General features: G+C 38.9%; 1 protein-coding gene across 1 annotated transcript in view; it reads left to right on the top strand.

Moving 5' to 3' along the window:
• Positions 1–17399, top strand: part of stpg2 (sperm-tail PG-rich repeat containing 2) — a 70702-nt gene that overhangs the window by 36620 nt on the left and 16683 nt on the right. The window contains 3 exon segments of the mRNA XM_030738109.1: positions 12108–12195; positions 12198–12269; positions 14989–15104. Of these exon segments, the coding sequence (XP_030593969.1) occupies positions 12108–12195; positions 12198–12269; positions 14989–15104 (276 nt within the window).

Here is a 17399-nt window from a genome sequence, read left to right as displayed (position 1 = left end):
ACAGAAAGGGTGTGTGAATAACGTGTTTGGTTTTTTCCCAGGCAAATTCAGAAGAAATGCAAAAATATGGATTTTCTCAGATTTGTGAAAAGTCTATGTGGACTATGCAGAGAATGACTGAGCCCCTTATAAGCTTAATAATATATTAAACAAATTAAGTGGCCTTGCTACCTTACTTAACCTAACCAACTTGAGCAATAGCACAGATACAATATAAAAGGTTAATTTCTCAACAGTTTTGGGGGCTACTATAGATAATCATAGTCAAAGTCATACTGCTGTTGGAGGCGTGAGGTTAGTGAACATTTCTGTGTGTTGCCTGAGAGGGCAAAGGATGTGCTCTCTTTTAAATCACTCACATTTTGCCTGTTGGATCACAACATTCTGTACCTTATGTGCAAAGAGCTCATAGTGTTCAATATAAAGAGGGATTATCTTCAAGAGAGCATGCGTGTTCTCAGTTAAGTTCATGTCAGTCCTCGCATAAGAGATTAATATTTAGAGTCTATTGACAGAAACTTGACTGTTGATGGCGCCATAAAAACGCGATAGAGAAAATGTTCCTTAGCTGAGGTTAAAACTGAATTTCCTCATCCTCAATGAGAATATAACAAATTGTGTTTTTTAATCTCGCTCACTGTCAGGCAGCTCAGTTCACAAATATTACTTCATCTCTCAGATCTCTGGCTTCATTCTGTAACTCTTGTGTAAAGAAGCGTGTGTTTTGTGAAGAACATTGGTTTCATTTTTTGGTTCCATCTTGAAATTAGACATGCAGATTAAACCTGTCATCAACCCAAACTTGTTTCAATTAAGACTTTTCATTGAAGTCAAACCTTTTCCTTCTTTTAATAACCTTGAGAAGGTGATCCATACTTTTATCACATCCAGACTGGATTACTGCAATTCTTTATATGCCAGAGTGAGCAAGGCACTGTTATCACAAATACGGAGAGTACAAAATGCTACTGCCAGACTCCTGACTGGAAAATGGAAACACAAAGATATTTCACCTGTCTTGGCATCGTCACGCCACCTGTGCAGTTAAGGCTTCATTTTAAAATCCCTTTGGTCACTTATAAGTGCTTGCATGGGCTTGCCCCTAAATATCTATCAGGGCAGTTACTGTTTTATACCCCTTGTCAAATGGTTACCAGCAGCTCTTAGTGACTCCAAGCACCAGACTGGCTTCTATAGCCAATCGGTCTTTTGCAGTCGCAGCTCTGAAACTCTGGAACAGCCCCCAGCCACCCCCCCCATCTCGATCACGTTGTCTGCTTAACTAACAGTTTTCAAATCTCCACTAAAAACTCACCTTTTCTCTTTAGCCATTTCAGTTCAGTCTTAATTTTCAACGGTTTCATTCAGTTAGTTATTTTTAATTATTCATAGTTATGTTTTAATTATGCTTTTAATTATGTTCCCTTACTGTTTTTGTTTTCCTGATTGTTTTATTGATTGTGCTTAAATGTGCTATAAATAAACCTGCCTTGATAATATTACAGTGTAATGCTATTACGTTGCTGACTTAGATTTTCAAGCCTCACTGAAATGTTATTGTAAAATGTTAGTATTGGTTAAGAGTGAACAAAGGGCATGTAATTTATGGTGTGTGTTAATCTTTTAGAAGATTTTTTGAAAGATTTGCCACTTGCTGAATGCTCCAGTGCTTTTTTCTGACCTCACCTGTCCTCTAATTAAGGTGTAGTAGGCTTAATTTCCCTTGAGCAGGATAGCTACAGAGTCATTGATTCATAACTGATGAAAATATAATCTTTAATAACACTACAGCATATTGTTGCAAATCTTTCTCAGTGTACGAAGACAGCATGGGGTGGGGGGTTCGGGGGGAGACAGTAAAAGATAAGAGATAATGGAGACCACAGAGGCAGTAAAAGGAATGCATCAGAGGCACAGAAATAAACGTGGGAAATGCGACTGGATGCACGAGCATCAGAGGAAAGACAAAGAAATGAGAGAGAAACACAAGTACATCTTAAAATGTGTGATAGGGCACAGATGGGGAACTTGTCTGTGTTGCACTTTCAGATTTGATGATGTGTGGATGCTGTCTAAGTTATTGCTTGAAGAAAAAAAGATCACATATGCTTGGTGAAATTATTTTTCTGGTTTTTCTCCTTCTCTTCCCCTCTTGCTGTGAAGTCCTGGTTATTGTTACCTTCCTGCTGTCTTGCTGTTATAAAACAAGCCAACTGAAAAACAGCCCCTCCTCAGTCTGTGACTCGGAATAAAAGACGTTTTATGGAAGAAGGTGGATAAACACAACATGACTTCTGGCAAATTCATAAAACTAGAGCAAGCCTTTGCAGAGGCCACACCCACCATATGCATTGCTGGTATGCTGTTTGCTGTGTTGTCATTAAATACTGCCCATTGCACTCATATCTGCATCGCATACAGACAAAAAAAGGTCATTTTTTACATTTTTTTTAATGGGTTAGCAGATATAAAAAAACTACTTAAAAGGACACTGTTCATTTTGGCAATTAAATAAAGCAAGCAGTTGTCATCTCCTTGGTTAATGTTAGTTAATGTGATTGTTCAAGTTTACTCTTAGTAACATGTAGGATGCCAAGATTTGTTGCCTGTCACAAAACCCCAAGTATACACCTTTTGAATGAAATATCTAAGCATCATTTGGAAGCATTTTCTGAAACCTTATTAAGAGTTTTTTTAGTCACTTTGCTTTTCTAGGATCAAAAGAAAAGTTTAGTGTTAAGCACTGAAAAAGTGTTTCACTTTAACATCCACCAGTTTGCCATCTTCTCTTGGGTGAGGAAAGTCTTAAATAAAGTCGGTAATGACTCCTTTCATGTGTTAACAGTTTCTTTGAAATCAGTAGTTCAAAGTGACTCAAATAAGAAATATTAATAAGAAATATTGTCAGCTAGCAGCATTAATACAAAACTTGATGCGCAATGCCACAATTTTGATAAATGAAACCTTTCAGATGCATCTTTTCTGTCCAGCATCAGGACGAGGCTCTGTCTGTCAAATCTTATTTGTATCGACCTGCTTTTGAAAATAACGAGAGATTGGGTCCCATTTGTATTTATTTATTTGAGAATAATGGAATTGTCAGCAGATACCTGTAGACCTGTGACACTGCCCAGAATAGAGATCAGTATTTAAACAAATTAAAAACTTATTTTCCACTTGTAGATTGGATTAGGGGAAGTGAGATGTAGCAGGCCTGGTTCTTTAATTTGATCCTGTCTTTGTCTATTAAGAGGACTACGTTTCACTTATGCTGGCAGTTTTCTCAGCTTTAGTTGTTTGTTCTAATTTTTACAGCTTTCTTTTTGCTTGTATACCATTATCTTTTGGTTTGCCCATCTCTAGACATTTTCTCTCCCCTCTCATTATCTTGTGCCACATCTTTTCTTTTCTGCTGTCAGTTAATCGGTTTCTTGATGTTTCTTCCTTTCTCTCTCTCTTTGTCTCCCTACTTGTGTTGAGGAAGGAGACACGTGTTAAGCAGCTGTGTCCAGTCTGTGCATGTGCATGCCTACCTACATGTGTAGTTCTCTGTCCAAAGTATGGGCACCAGCTGTGGCCAGCAGCTGTGTGTTTAGTGCATTTTGTGTGTGTGTGTGTGTGTGCCAGTATATGCAGGTGTGGGCATGTATCTGTTTTATGCAGCAGCTGTGTGTTTTGTGTTTATTTGGCTATGGACAGCTGTTTAGTAGGAGGTGATGATTTTAGGAGCCAAGCACAGAGTCATCTAGGCAGGTGGCCAGGGGACAGCAGGACGAGTAAAGCCCAGCAAGGTGTAAGGCCTGGCATGGGTGTTATACTCAATTGGGCACTTCTGGACCACTGCTGGATCTATCATAGATCATCCAGGCCCCAGCTGTGGGTGTCAGACTTTATACAGGATTATTAACCTGCCCCACGCTATAGATAGGTTAGTGATTGCCACATAAATCAGTAAGAAGGAGTCACTTAAAGGGAACCTATTATGCTCACATTTTGATCTCCATATTTTTAGTCTTGGACTCCACTAGAGTAGCTTTGCATGAAGTGGAAAACTATTATTTATCTAGGTGTCCTAGGTCTTGGTGCAGGCCCTCAAGTCATTCATTCATTTTCTTCTGCTGGTGACTTCTCCAAGGGTACACCCTGAAGAGAACCCACACAAGTATGGGGAGAACATGCAAACTCCACACAGAAAGGTGGCTTCAAACCCAGGACCTTCTTGTTCTGAGGCAACAGTGCCAACCTCCGCACCACGTGCTGCCTGAAATAAGTTACTGAAGCCAATTCCCACCAACATTCTTATTAAACAAAGTGACTACACTGCTCAAAAAATTAAAGGAACACTTTTTAATCAGAGTACAGCATCAAGTCAATTAAACTTCTGGGATATTGTTCTAATCAGTTCAGTAGCAGAGGGGGTTGCTAATCAGTTTCAGCTGCTTTGGTGATGAGGAAATTAACAGTATGTGCTCTAGAGGTGTAAACAATGAAACAACCCCCTAAAAAGGAATGGCTTTACAGGTGGAGGCCACTGACATTTTTTCCTCCTCATCTTTTCTGACTGTTTTTCATTAGTTTTTCATTTGGCTAGGGTCAGTGTCCCTGCTGGTAGCATGAGGTGATATCTGGACCCTACAGAGGTTGGACAGGAAGTCCAACTCCTCCAGGATGGCACATCAATACGTGCCATTGCCAAAAGGTTTCCTGTGTCTCCCAGCACAGTCTCAAGAACATGGAGGAGATTTCAGGAGACAGATAGTTACTCTAGGAGAGCTGGACAGGGCTGTAGAAGGTCCATAACCCATCAGCACGACTGGTATCTACTCCTTTGTGCAAGCAGGAACAGAATGAGCACTACCAGAGCCCTACAAAATGACCTCTAGCAGGCTACTCGCATGAATGTCTCTGACCAAACAATCAGAAACAGATGTCATGTGGGGAGCCTGAGGGCTCACCATCTTCTAGTGGGCCCTTTGCTCACTGCCCAGCACTGTGGAACACCTCTGGGACATTATATTTTGGTCCATCTGATACCACCAGGTTGCATCTCAGACTGTCCAGGAGCTCAGTGATGCCCAGGTCCAGATTTAGGAAGAGATCTTAAAGGACACCATCCTTCATCTTATTAGGAGCATTTTATCAGACATACATACTGTACAAACACGTGGGGGCCATACAAACTACTGAGTACCATTTTGAGTTACTGCAATGAAATTTTGGCAAAATGGACTAGCCTGCCTCATCATTTTTTCACTTTGATTTTTAGGGTGTCTTTGAATTTAGCCCTCTGTAGGTTGATTATTTCATTCTTGGTATCCTTTCATTGCTCACACATTACCCAGTCTATATCAGTATAGATATCTAGGTATCTAGATTTTTTTCCCATCAAGATTTAATGTGTTTTCAAAGTGTTCCTTTAATTTAAGCCTTTAATTTTGAGCAGTGTATAATGGAGATATTTCCTCTCATTGACATTATAACAGCCAAGAGTGGGAAAAAAATGGTCTGAAATAAGTAAAGCTGTCTGAAAACTGAGCTTTTGGCAATGTTTAATATGAGCATCCCTCATTATAACAGCAGAAATGACAGAAAAAAGGAAAAGCATATTAGGTCCCCTTTAGGTCTTGGTTTGAAAATGATGTGGGCTCACTGTGGTTTATCAAGGCAGAAATGTAAACCTTTCACACTGATGTTCCTCACAATCCAACCAGTTATGAATGTGTACATGTAAGTTGTGACATTAGATGTTGAGCTGAGAGAACAAAGGCTGGTAAAATAGAAAGTCAAGCACTTTTACATAAGAATGAGTGGTGGAGAAGTAGGTAGCAAAAATGGGCAGAAAAAGGAATTCAAGTAGGAAAGAGAAAGACAAGGCAAGATGATAATAGTAAATATGCAAAGAAAGACGATAAAAATAAATAAAGGAGAAAGCAAGATTACAAGACTACAAAACACAGCAGAAAACTGTACCCGTCAGCAAATTGTTAGAATAACTGCTGCCTATAAAGTGTGAATAGGAAGCAAATGGGACCCATATGGTTTCCTTCTGTCATTGCATCTATATTGAAGACCTGTCTAAAACCTCATTAAGGCCTTACGACACCAACCATACCTTCACTACTAAAATCAGACAGATGGTTATCAGGCTCTGTGATGAGGCACCAGCTGTGCCTATGACACACTGAGATAGACGGTCTTTTCTGGGTGTTCTCTTTTCATTTAAATATCATCACTCCATTTTGTTACATGAGACAAAAAAACAAATGCAAAAGAAAATAAATGCTGCTGATTAAACAAAAAAATGGTGACGCGCCTGTCATGTCATGGTGGAAAGTCATATAAACAAATTACCTTTAAGTACCTTTAGATTTACAGTCTATGCCCTTTATCACCCAGTTATTTATTTATTTAGTCAATCAACCAGTAAGGCCCTTTATATAACAACTGGGCAAACTACACAATCGCAGCTCTTTCCTTGCTCAGAATTGCTAAGGAAAATTTCCTTTGCCTGAATGATTTAGGCCAACAGTACTCTTAGAGTGTTGAACACAGGCCCAGATGTCTAAGCACTTTTGAAAATTAAGTAGAGTGTTTTAATTGCCCACACTTGAGGACAAAATTAAACAAAGAATTTAAGGATCTGAAACTCTTTACATTGCAAACAGGTTATATTATCCTAGAGACCTGCAGACTGGTTACCAACAAGATTCCTAATCGAGCCTTTGACAATTGTCCAACTCAAAATTTTTTATTTAATAGCAAATACTCACAACTACAGTACCAAGTTAATTTTTAACCTGGGAAGATGAGAGAGTGCTGTGGTGTTATAATGAATATGTGACGATGTCATGGTTATTGGTTGACACATAGACAGATGAAGACAGAGATCTAGCGAGAGAAAGTCAAATTTGGAAGTACAGAGTCTGAAAATAGCATATTTGCTCTGAAAGGAAGAGTGAAAGGCTTTAAGAGTAATGAGATGATGAAGAATGGAATGGAGTCCTCGTGTGAGAATTCAAGCACGGTCTCACACACACACACACACACACACACACACACACACACACACACACACACACACACACACACACACACACACACACACACACACACACACACCTCATGTTGTGCCTGACCATTAGTCAAGCTGTCACTACGCATACTGCCAAATCATTAATACTGCCACTGTCAAGTGCACTTGAGTCATTAGTATGAGAGGGCGTGGTGTGAAAGAAATGCTGTACTGTAAGAAGATAATATAAAATCTCTCACTTTGTGTTTGCATTTTGCCGAGACAAAATTATTCTAAAGCTGGCTATGAGTGAGAATGTGTGTTGATAATGCTATAGTAAACTGGTAGTTCTTGAAGAAATTATATTTTATATGATGTGCATGAAAAAAGTAGAAATAAGCAATATTTATATTTGATGATTGAATATGGCATGATTGTAAAGTATTTTGAGTATATATAAGTAACTACAAATAACTATCAGTAATGCAGAGGCTGCTTTCTAAAGCCTAGAAGCACAGGACAAACTTAAGAACATAACATTTTGTAAAGTTAAGAAAGTGGGAAAAATTCTTGCCACAACTTCATTTTTCTTGGTCAAGGTAACAGTTCTGAGAGGTGTGTTCCAAACATTTTGATGAATAAACTGAATGCTCCACAGAGACCCTCACTATAATGTGAAATCATGCCTTCTCGAGAAGAGATTTTTTTATTTATTTATTTATTTTTTCAAACAGCAGCAGCAGCCTCTTGACATAACAATGTCAGGTCCAATAACTGATGTGGCGATGCACACATATTCCCTCAGTTTTTGGTAGTTATTTTTGAAATCCTTCAGTGAGACATTTCAGTCCTTGTTTCCTTTGATTTTGATTCGTTGCTTAACATGAATTGCATTGCTGGGTTGAACTGTTCATGTGCTGAATATCCTTGTAGGGTCAAATTCAGGACATACTGTATGCATTCAGTGGCATCCCATTGTACATACAATTCAATATTTAGATATTCGTGCATGCAGTATTTACCATGACTTCATATTGTAGTGATTTCCTTGATCACTTTTCTGTTAATTATGCTCAGTCTTGATAAACAGGAACTGTTTTTAATTTTACATATAACATTTTTATTTTTTTTTTGTTAATTTTTTGAACCACTTTCATTATAAAAATACTGTCAGGTCTGGCAGTCTGTGTTGCTGCTACCAATATATCAATATTTAATTTCAGTTATTCTCTAGCACTGGCTGCCACAAATGTCTATCTAGCATCTACTGTATATTCACTCAGTCACTTTCAGACAGTCAAGGGCAATGTGACAGAATCATCAAGAAAAGTTTGTGTGTGTGTGTGTATTTGTGTGTGTGTGCAGATGGCAAGTATTGAGCTGTCTAAATGTCAAGGGTGTGTAATTAAAGTCAACCTGAGTGTGCTGTCAATAGTTGATGACTACTACTGGGAACATGGTTTGTTCCATATTCCAGTATAATTATAGACCATAGGGCTCCACAGATGTGCCCACAGGTGTCCGTTATATTAAATCAACGATGACACCAACCAAACCAGCCAGACTAGGAGAGACTGGTACAGGGCTGCAAATTTTCTTCACCGTCATTCAAATTAATTTTTCTTTTCGCATAGATTTTTATTTCTCTGTGCATCAATAAGTTAAATGTTTCCATGTTTTGTGTGAGGTTATACTGCTGTACACATGTTGTGCTTGCCTCCTTGTTCCCCCTGCTGTGTCTATAATGAAAAGCTAAATGACCGCGGTTAGAAGTGATTAAAGATGGACGGCTACCTAGGAGGAGAGGAGAAAGCAGCGGTTGGGAAATGACAGCTTGAGGTAAATGACAGCTTTCCTATGTTTAGGATAAATGGATCGTGCTGCTATATTCAGCCTTCAACATTAATTATTCAGAGACCCGCCGATGAGACAAATCCCCAGCAACTGAGGTTCCTCTGCAGCAGTGGAAGTGCGAGTTTTACCCATGATTCACCCATTCTCCATTTCAGATTCAAAATTCTATGACTGGTATCAGCAAGGGTGCTTCCATGAATTTGCTCTTTATTAATATTCATTAAGGACTGAGGTTATGATAGTCTGATATGGAATCTATATGCCTGAAATTACCTATGACATGTTGGAGATGTGGTTCTGACATTGTTTCTTCTTTGCAGAAGCACAGTACCTACAAACTTTCATTGTATCTGTGTGTGTGCTTCCTTTCAGTTGATTTGTTCAGTTTAACATGTATACAGTACCAGTCAAAAGTTTTGGACACACTCAGTGTGTCAAAAGTTTGGACACATGAAAGGCACGGTATCTTATACTACAGGACTGTAGTATAGATATCATGCCCTTTCATGTCCTGGCTAAAGACACTTCTATTCAGACTTTTGACCTGTGACCTGTGATTACATATGTGAGGCCCTGCCTGCACATACATTACCATATCATCACAGTCACTCCTCAGTTCTTGCTGTTTTCAACTCACTAAGAACACCTCTGCCGGGCTAGTTTTGCTGCTGCTATTGGCTCTCTTATCAGCTACCAACTTGAAATTAGTTGAATTTCCATTATTGGTGCTAGCCACCAATGCTTCAGTTGGTGAGCAGACTGCCTGTGGAATACAAATTTTGAATTTCCAGTGCACTGTATTTTTGGTTTGCAGTCTGGCATAAGTACCAAACCAAAGCATTCAAAGAAGTCTTATGTATGCCCCTGTCCTCTGGGGCACAGCTTCTCTTTGCATGACAAAGACCCTGAAAAGGAAGGTAATATTTGTGGAGAAAGTGCTGGGAAAGACTTGCTGTCACACAGAATGACCTTCTCCTGACATGCATGGGTTGTCAGAGAAAGAACAAGAGAATAGGAGAGCCTGTCTTCAGCCCAGTATGCCGCCCCTGCTGCCTGGTTGGCCAAGAAGATACAGTATGTCACTTTTCTCTGTATCACTGTGCAGTTGAGAAGCTGCAGGTAGAGTGGCTCTCTTCTGCTGGCTCAGAAATTGTCATGGTTTATAGGGGTTCTTAATACACCCAGAGCTACAGTGAGGAAAATAGTTGACCACAGTGCTACCGCTCAGCCTCCTAGAGTAGAATCTTTAGGTGGCACAAATCCCCTGGAAGTACAAGTTCTAGACACATAATCACCAGGTCTCAGTAGATCTTAATGGGGTGCATATTAGCCTTAGTGACTTCAATTCCATATCAATTCAAAAGCAAATGGCTAAGTAAGAACCGGGAATAGAAATGCTAAAATCATAATAAACCACTGAGTAATACTGTCACTTCCTGTGTTTGGCATTACCATAATAGTGCCATTCCATTATTATGGACTAACTTGACGGAGGATTTTTTAGAAGATGGATCATTGTAGCATTTAAAAATCCTAGGTGACATTATTATCATGACCCTCAAGGTCAAGGTCAGTGGTCAGGTTTTCTGAAAATCTTGTGAACGCGATAATGAGACGAGATTCAAACTTGTCAGAGATTTTTAGTAGGTGCATTTTTTTGCATTAGAAAAGCTTACAGTAGTTGACATCATTATCGAGTTATCACATTCACAAGATTTTATGACCTCGACCTTGAGGTCAAGGTTGCCTAGATTCTAACTTGTCTGAGATTTTTAGTAGATGCATCTATGGTATGATTTTGAAAATCCCAGGTGAAATTGTCATTGAGATATTGCATTCACAAAGTTAAAAGTTGGCCGCCTACCTGCGCACCCAGTGGGGTGACAACAATACCTCATCAGGCTTTTTAAGCTGAGGAGTAAAAAACTACCTGCCCATGTTTCCAGATGTTTAACCTCCACATGGAGCCAACCCTTGTCCATCTGCATCACTGTACCTGGCTAGGAATAGTATTTGGACCTGGATGCTGTAGAGAAGGCTGGCTTTCTGGCTTATTGGCTGGCTTGCTTAATCCACTGCCTATGGAGCCAACCCTGTCCCACAACCATGGTGTGGGAGGCCCCACAGCTATTCTGTTCAACCTCTGCAAATTTTCAAGAGCCTCAGTTGGACCAACTGAGACTCAGGCAGGTATTGGAGCATCTGCATGTTAGTCTGTCTGGATGATTGGGCTCCAGAAAGCAAGTGGCAATGCAGCTGTTGCTGCTCATTGTGTCACACATTCAAAGTCTGATTTTCTCAGTAAATTTTCAAAAAAGCTTGCTAACCCTGAGCCAGCAGATCTTGTTTTTCAGGCTCGAAATCTTCTCAGTTTCCAGTTGTGAATGTCTGTCAGAGCACAGAGTGGCCTTGCTCAATTTCACTTTGGGTGCAAACTGCATTTCCACATGATTTTACAATTACTGGGCATGATGACATCTATGATAGCCGCTGTGGCACTCAGGCTTTTAATAATGATTCCTTTGTGTGTCACGTCACCTTCAAAGTAGGCTGGTGATAACCGCTCCTTGCATGTTAGCTCTCCACCCTTGGAAAGAGCCTGGCTTGCTATGCTAAAGGCACTTTGACTAAGAGGGTGTCTTTTCCTGAGGTGCTGTCCACAGACTGCTCCCTGGGGGCGGGATCTGTGCGAAGCCACAGGTGTGATCACATGGTCACATTTCATTCTCAATAAACATGTGTTGACAAAATTGACAAAATTAATTAACACTATAACAGAAGACATTTTGCATATTATTATCATTATTTTTACATCATTCTCTTAAAAACCTTATATTTTTTTAGTTTTTTAAGTTTACAATATTATTTTAGTTAAGAAAGAATTTAAGAATGAAAACTAAAAACCTATTTTGCATTTTGATATGAATTAACTGAAATATTTCTTTTCAAAGCTTGTTACAGTGTTTAGATTTAGATAAAAGCAAGAGCCTTGATGAAGAGGGTTTGACATTGTTTGGATGTCCTTGCATTTGCATGCCAATATTCATGCATACATGAGTAACACTGTAATAAGTCTGACCATCTGAGTGTGTTTTGATAACAGATGGCTGACCTTGCAGCTGTGTAATGTAAAAAGGGAAAACTACACATTTTGTGCATTTCATTTTGTTGCATAAATGTTACTGTCAGTTCCTTCCAATATATCATTACTCTTCTTTGCTCTGCTCTTCTCTTCTTGTAGGATTCTCCTGCACCCAGCAGATACAATGTGAGTCAGACATTTGAGAAGGTTAATGGCCACTACTTAGAACCCCGAAATGAAGATGCTAAGAACGGCATAGCTGCTTCCTGTCTGCTGCACCGAGGGATAATTTCTTCCTACACAGTGACTCTAGCATTCCAGGTGTAACACACACACACACACACACACACACACACACACACACACACACACACACACACACACACACACACACACACACACACACACACACACACTTGTTTTACTTGTTATATGTATAACACTTAAAAGTACAAGTATGTTATACTTACATACTTATATGTGTTTGGCCTGTCAATTGAAGCAATGCATTTCCCTGCCCTATACCATAACCCTTACTTTCCCAAGTGAATGCCTAACCCTAGATCTATCAAATACAAACAAAGTGTTAAACCCAATTTGAAGTGTTAACTATGTTGGGTCCAGCAATTTGGTCCTCTGTGAAGTAGTTGGGATCCACAGGTTTAGTGGGCCCCTCCAAAATATATAATAATAAGTACCCACATAGATATTATGTAAAGAGAAATGGCTCCATCTGCATGTGGGTCGGTCCTTCCTTTCTTTTCAGTGTTAAACATTCACAAACTGTACAGTGCCTCCCTTTGCTATCATACAGTCTAATTAGCATCATCTCTATGGGCCTCTAACCTAATATTTACCTGAGTTACACTCCCATTGAAAAATGTTGTTTCAAAATTGATAGATTCATGACTTACTTGGATAATTTATGACTAGCCCCCTTTCACCAAGGGACTGAACCCAGGAGACACCTGAAACCGTTTAACCAAAATCCAATTTGCATATAAATAGATTTGGACTGTTTGCAGAATTGTTTCTACTAGAAATGCATACACGCACAGATTTATGCCCCCCCCCCCCCCCCCCCCCCCCCCCCCCCAAGCAGTTATGTAGACATAAATATATGGACACTTAAAGGCAAACTTAGAAACACACACTATACACACTGATATGTGCATGCCTTTTTTCCCATTGTTGAATTTGCATTTATGAATAGGCCTATAATATATGGAACATTATATTACTTATCATGCTGGCTCTAACGTGATCATATTTCTGATAATGGTAGGAGAGAGCGTTTAACTATTCATTAGTTCTGAACAAAAATTAATGACTGTGTTACTCACAATGGTCTGTGACATTAGCAGTTGCTCAAGGTGTTTTTAACTCTCTGTGTAGTCATAAGTTGATTGCATTTAGCCACTGGAGCCGACTAGCACTTACTGCTGCCTTACTGTAAAGGTGTTTCAGACGAATAATGAATTATTTTTCTCTTTTTTCCCCCTCATCATAATTATAAATGCAAAGAATATGATCCGTAGCATATAGGTCCATTAAACCATTTAAAAAATCAATTATAAACTTCTTTTCATAACTCTTTAAAAGTTAGGTGGTACATTATTCTAGCAACCTTAGATTTGAAGTTGTATTGGGTAGCATCCATACCTATTTGACTGATTAGGTTTGTACTAGGGGTGGGACTTTAACGCGTTAATTTCGATTAATTAATTACAGGGAAATTAACGAATTTAAAATTTTAACGCATTTTAATTGCACTTTGCACCTTGGAACGTTTCTCATTGCACGAGTTCCAGGCATACAGATTATATCGACACACAATGTCCAAATTCAGGGGCCGCATCCTTCGAAGGACCCGGCCCACGTAGACCTGGGCCTTTGCAGCCTACGAAGACCGCAAAGATTGGAAGTGAGCGGCTAGCGTTCATATCAGCGTCGTCTGATATGCAAGTGCCCAGCAAGCCTGAGTGCTAAGCACAGCGGTGGAAAAGCAGCTGGTTAAACGGAGAATGAACTTTTTCTCCTTTTTGTGGTTTAATTTTAAGTCTTTAATTCAAAATAAGCTATTAAAACAAGCATAACAACATCAAGGAAGACAGCTGGTCGAATGATTAATTTCCAACTATATTAAGTGAGACATTAATGTTGAATAAAACTATCCAGTTATTATGATTAACTTTAATTTCAGGAGTTTGCTTATCACAGGAGCACTTCCGCCCTTCGTTGGTCTGTGTAGTAGACTGGTGGGAAAATAAACAAGATTTTGAAGTTTAAGCTTATGTATATTGATTCATTCATCAAACAAACTTAAATTAATATTTCTCATGTTAAATATTAAAATGTGATTAATTTCGATTAATTAATTACAAAGCTTCTAATTAATTCGATTAATTTTTTTAATCGAGTCCCACCCCTAGTTTGTACACAACATTTGTACTGTTTTTTTCCTCCAGTATGTAAGGAACAAACAGTATAGCATTTTCCAGAGATTAAAAAACACAAACTTCTTATCTGCCACAACAAGTTTGCTATAGAACCCCTATCTTTACTGAAGGCAAAATGTGCAGACAGTTACATGTCAGCTATTTTTTTAAAACTTACCTCAAAACCAAAAACATAACACTTAAACACTTACATAGAATTTGGTATTCAATAAAAATATAAATTTCTACCAATAATTTAGGATAGGAGTCTAAAATGATTTTACATGGTAAACACAATCAAGCTAATGAAACAAAGGCACTAGTGAAACACAAAGTAAACTCAATCTAGCAACACAAGTAGTATATAAACAATACTTACAGACAATGACTTAGCAAAGGGGGAGAAAGAATAGCTTCAAACTGAGGAGCTGTAGACAGGATTAGCTAGCTTATCTCCCAGAATGCACTTCTGCTAGACTGCTATGGTTAGGAGACATAAACTTAATTACAACGAACTAAGATAGCAAGTCATTACTAGGGGCATAACGCTGGCTTTTCTTGACTGTCTTAAAACATGTTTAAAGTTTGTCTCTGTTGATCAGGCCCAGGGCAGTACAACCCAAGTGTAAACTCTTCTCCAAAGTTGGCCCTGATGTCCTCCAGAGAAGATCGATTCAAAGTCTCCAAGAACATCATCCCAGGACCTGACACTTATTGGGTAACAAAACTGATATATTAATGTTTCAGCCTTGTAAAATGTCCTCACTTTCTATCATACTCCCAGTGTACTTGACTGAACCGAAATACAGTAAGTTCCACAGTTTGTTGGACAAAGACAAATTTTTACTTCTTTTGTATATTTGTCTCTGTACACAACCACAGTGGATTTGACATCAAACAATCAGTATATGATGAAAGTGTTGGTGGAGTCCAACACCCATTGGAAACGAGTCAGACTTATTGCTGGCAATGCAGACCAAGTTCTCTCTGTAGTTGTAAAGGGACTGAATGGCCCGTAACAATGGGTTAGACACCCCACACTCTCGCACCACCCTCCACGAGATACCCTGAGGGACATGCTCAAATGCCTTCTTCAGATCCACAAAACACATGTAGACTGAATGGACAAACTCCCATGCACACTCAAATATCCTTGAGAGGATAAAGAGCTGGTCCAGCATTCCGCGACCAGGACAAAAACCACATTGTTCCTTCAAAATCTGATGGATGAACTCTCTATTCCAGCACCCTGACATAGAACGTCCTGGGGAGGCTAGGAAGTGTGATCCCCTGATTGTTGGTGCACGTCCTCTGGTCCCACTTCTTGAAGATGGGAACCATCACACCAGTCTATCAATTCAATGGCACCGCCCCAGATCTCCACACAACGTTGCAGAGACGTGTCAACCAAGACAGCCCTTTAACATCCAGAGACTTCAGGAACTCTGCCACCAAGGAGTTGTTTAAATACCTCAGTGACCTCACCCCCAGTGACGGGTGAGTCACCCTCCTCACCCCGACTGTGCTTCCTCTATAGAAAGCGTGTCAGTGGGATTAAGGATTAAGGTATAAAAATGTAATTCTTAAACAGTAAATGCTACATTTTTGTAAAAGCCCTTGAACGAAAGCTGAATCACATATTGATTGTTTCATTAAAATCTACTGTGGTGGTGTACAGAAGCAAAACAACAAAAACTGTGAATTTGTCCAACAAATTATGTACCTGACTGTAAATGTGTTTACAGCAGATGCCTAATTTGTTTTTGTACAGAGAGGTTGCCTTTTGTGTGTCTTGTGTATTGCATGAGATGCAATACCCTGAATGTCTGACACTGCTTGTGTTGTAATCCTTGGAGAATCTATCACATTTCTCTCAGTGACCTTGAGCTCTGCGGAAGAAATTGATTGCTTTGAGAAAAAAAAAACAAAACAAAAAAAAAAAAACAGCAACAAAACAAAAACAAATCCAAACTTCAATATCTGTCTGTGGTTTAACCAAAACAAGGCTGATGCACTTTCATGCTCAAGGCAGCTTTTCACTTTGTTTGTAATTGACCCACCTGGTTAAATTAAATAGGAAAAATAGATGCATTTTATTAAGTGTAATGCTGTTTAACACAGCCACCATAGATTACTGACAGAGATAAATGTATTTTATGGTTTAGGCACAATATACCTGTAATGATTCTCAACCAGAGCTTAATCTTTCCCTGCTTTGTTTTAGTGCATTTTAATAGAAATTACAGCTTCTGGTTTTATCTGCTGGTGAATGTGTGTGTGAAATTGAAGTGTTAATGTTGCTTCCAGTCTCTGCTGATTTTGACAGGTGAATATCAAAGACAAAACCAGAGATTTGATTCAAACCTCACTACACAGTTCATTGTCATGTCCATGTCTATGGGTGTGATGCTAGCACAGAGCTCTTTTTTTTTTTTTTTTAAATCTCTCTCTGCCTGTTTTCCAGTCTGCCTGCTGCCTCTGTGTAGTTTTATCTCTCATGTTTCTACTGTCTTCTCTGTAGTCCATGATCTCTATTTCTACTGGTGTTTTCTTCCTCTGTGTCACTCTTCTTCCATGCTGCCATACAGAATATCTTATGGTTTTTTTAAATATAATTTTTTCAGGCTTTATTATAAAGTGATTTTTTGTTGTTGTTGTTGTTGTCCTTGATTATCCTTTGATCACTATGGTTATGTACCATGAAGATTTGTTTGAACGTGTTTTTTATGATGGGATTTGTGACCTTTAAAATAGTATGTGAAATAATATATCATTCATAGCAAATAGTTATGTACTTATTTTTTCTAAAAAAAAGTTGTCAAATACATATAAGAAATTTGCCTCAAAGGTGTTTTGAGACACTGACACGGACACAAATTTAGTTCAGTTAATACTATCAAAATTTTAGCACATTAGTAAATTGTGATAAATGTATCAGCACAGTAGTGGTGAGGTCTCTCAGATAATTACAGCGGCATTCCAGGCCTAATTGAATATGACTAGCACTACAGTG

Source organism: Archocentrus centrarchus, chromosome 9 (genome assembly GCF_007364275.1).
Source record: "Archocentrus centrarchus isolate MPI-CPG fArcCen1 chromosome 9, fArcCen1, whole genome shotgun sequence".
NCBI lineage: Eukaryota > Metazoa > Chordata > Actinopteri > Cichliformes > Cichlidae > Archocentrus > Archocentrus centrarchus.
Note: the sequence above shows the minus strand (reverse complement) of the source record. Positions and strands in the feature narration are given on the sequence as shown.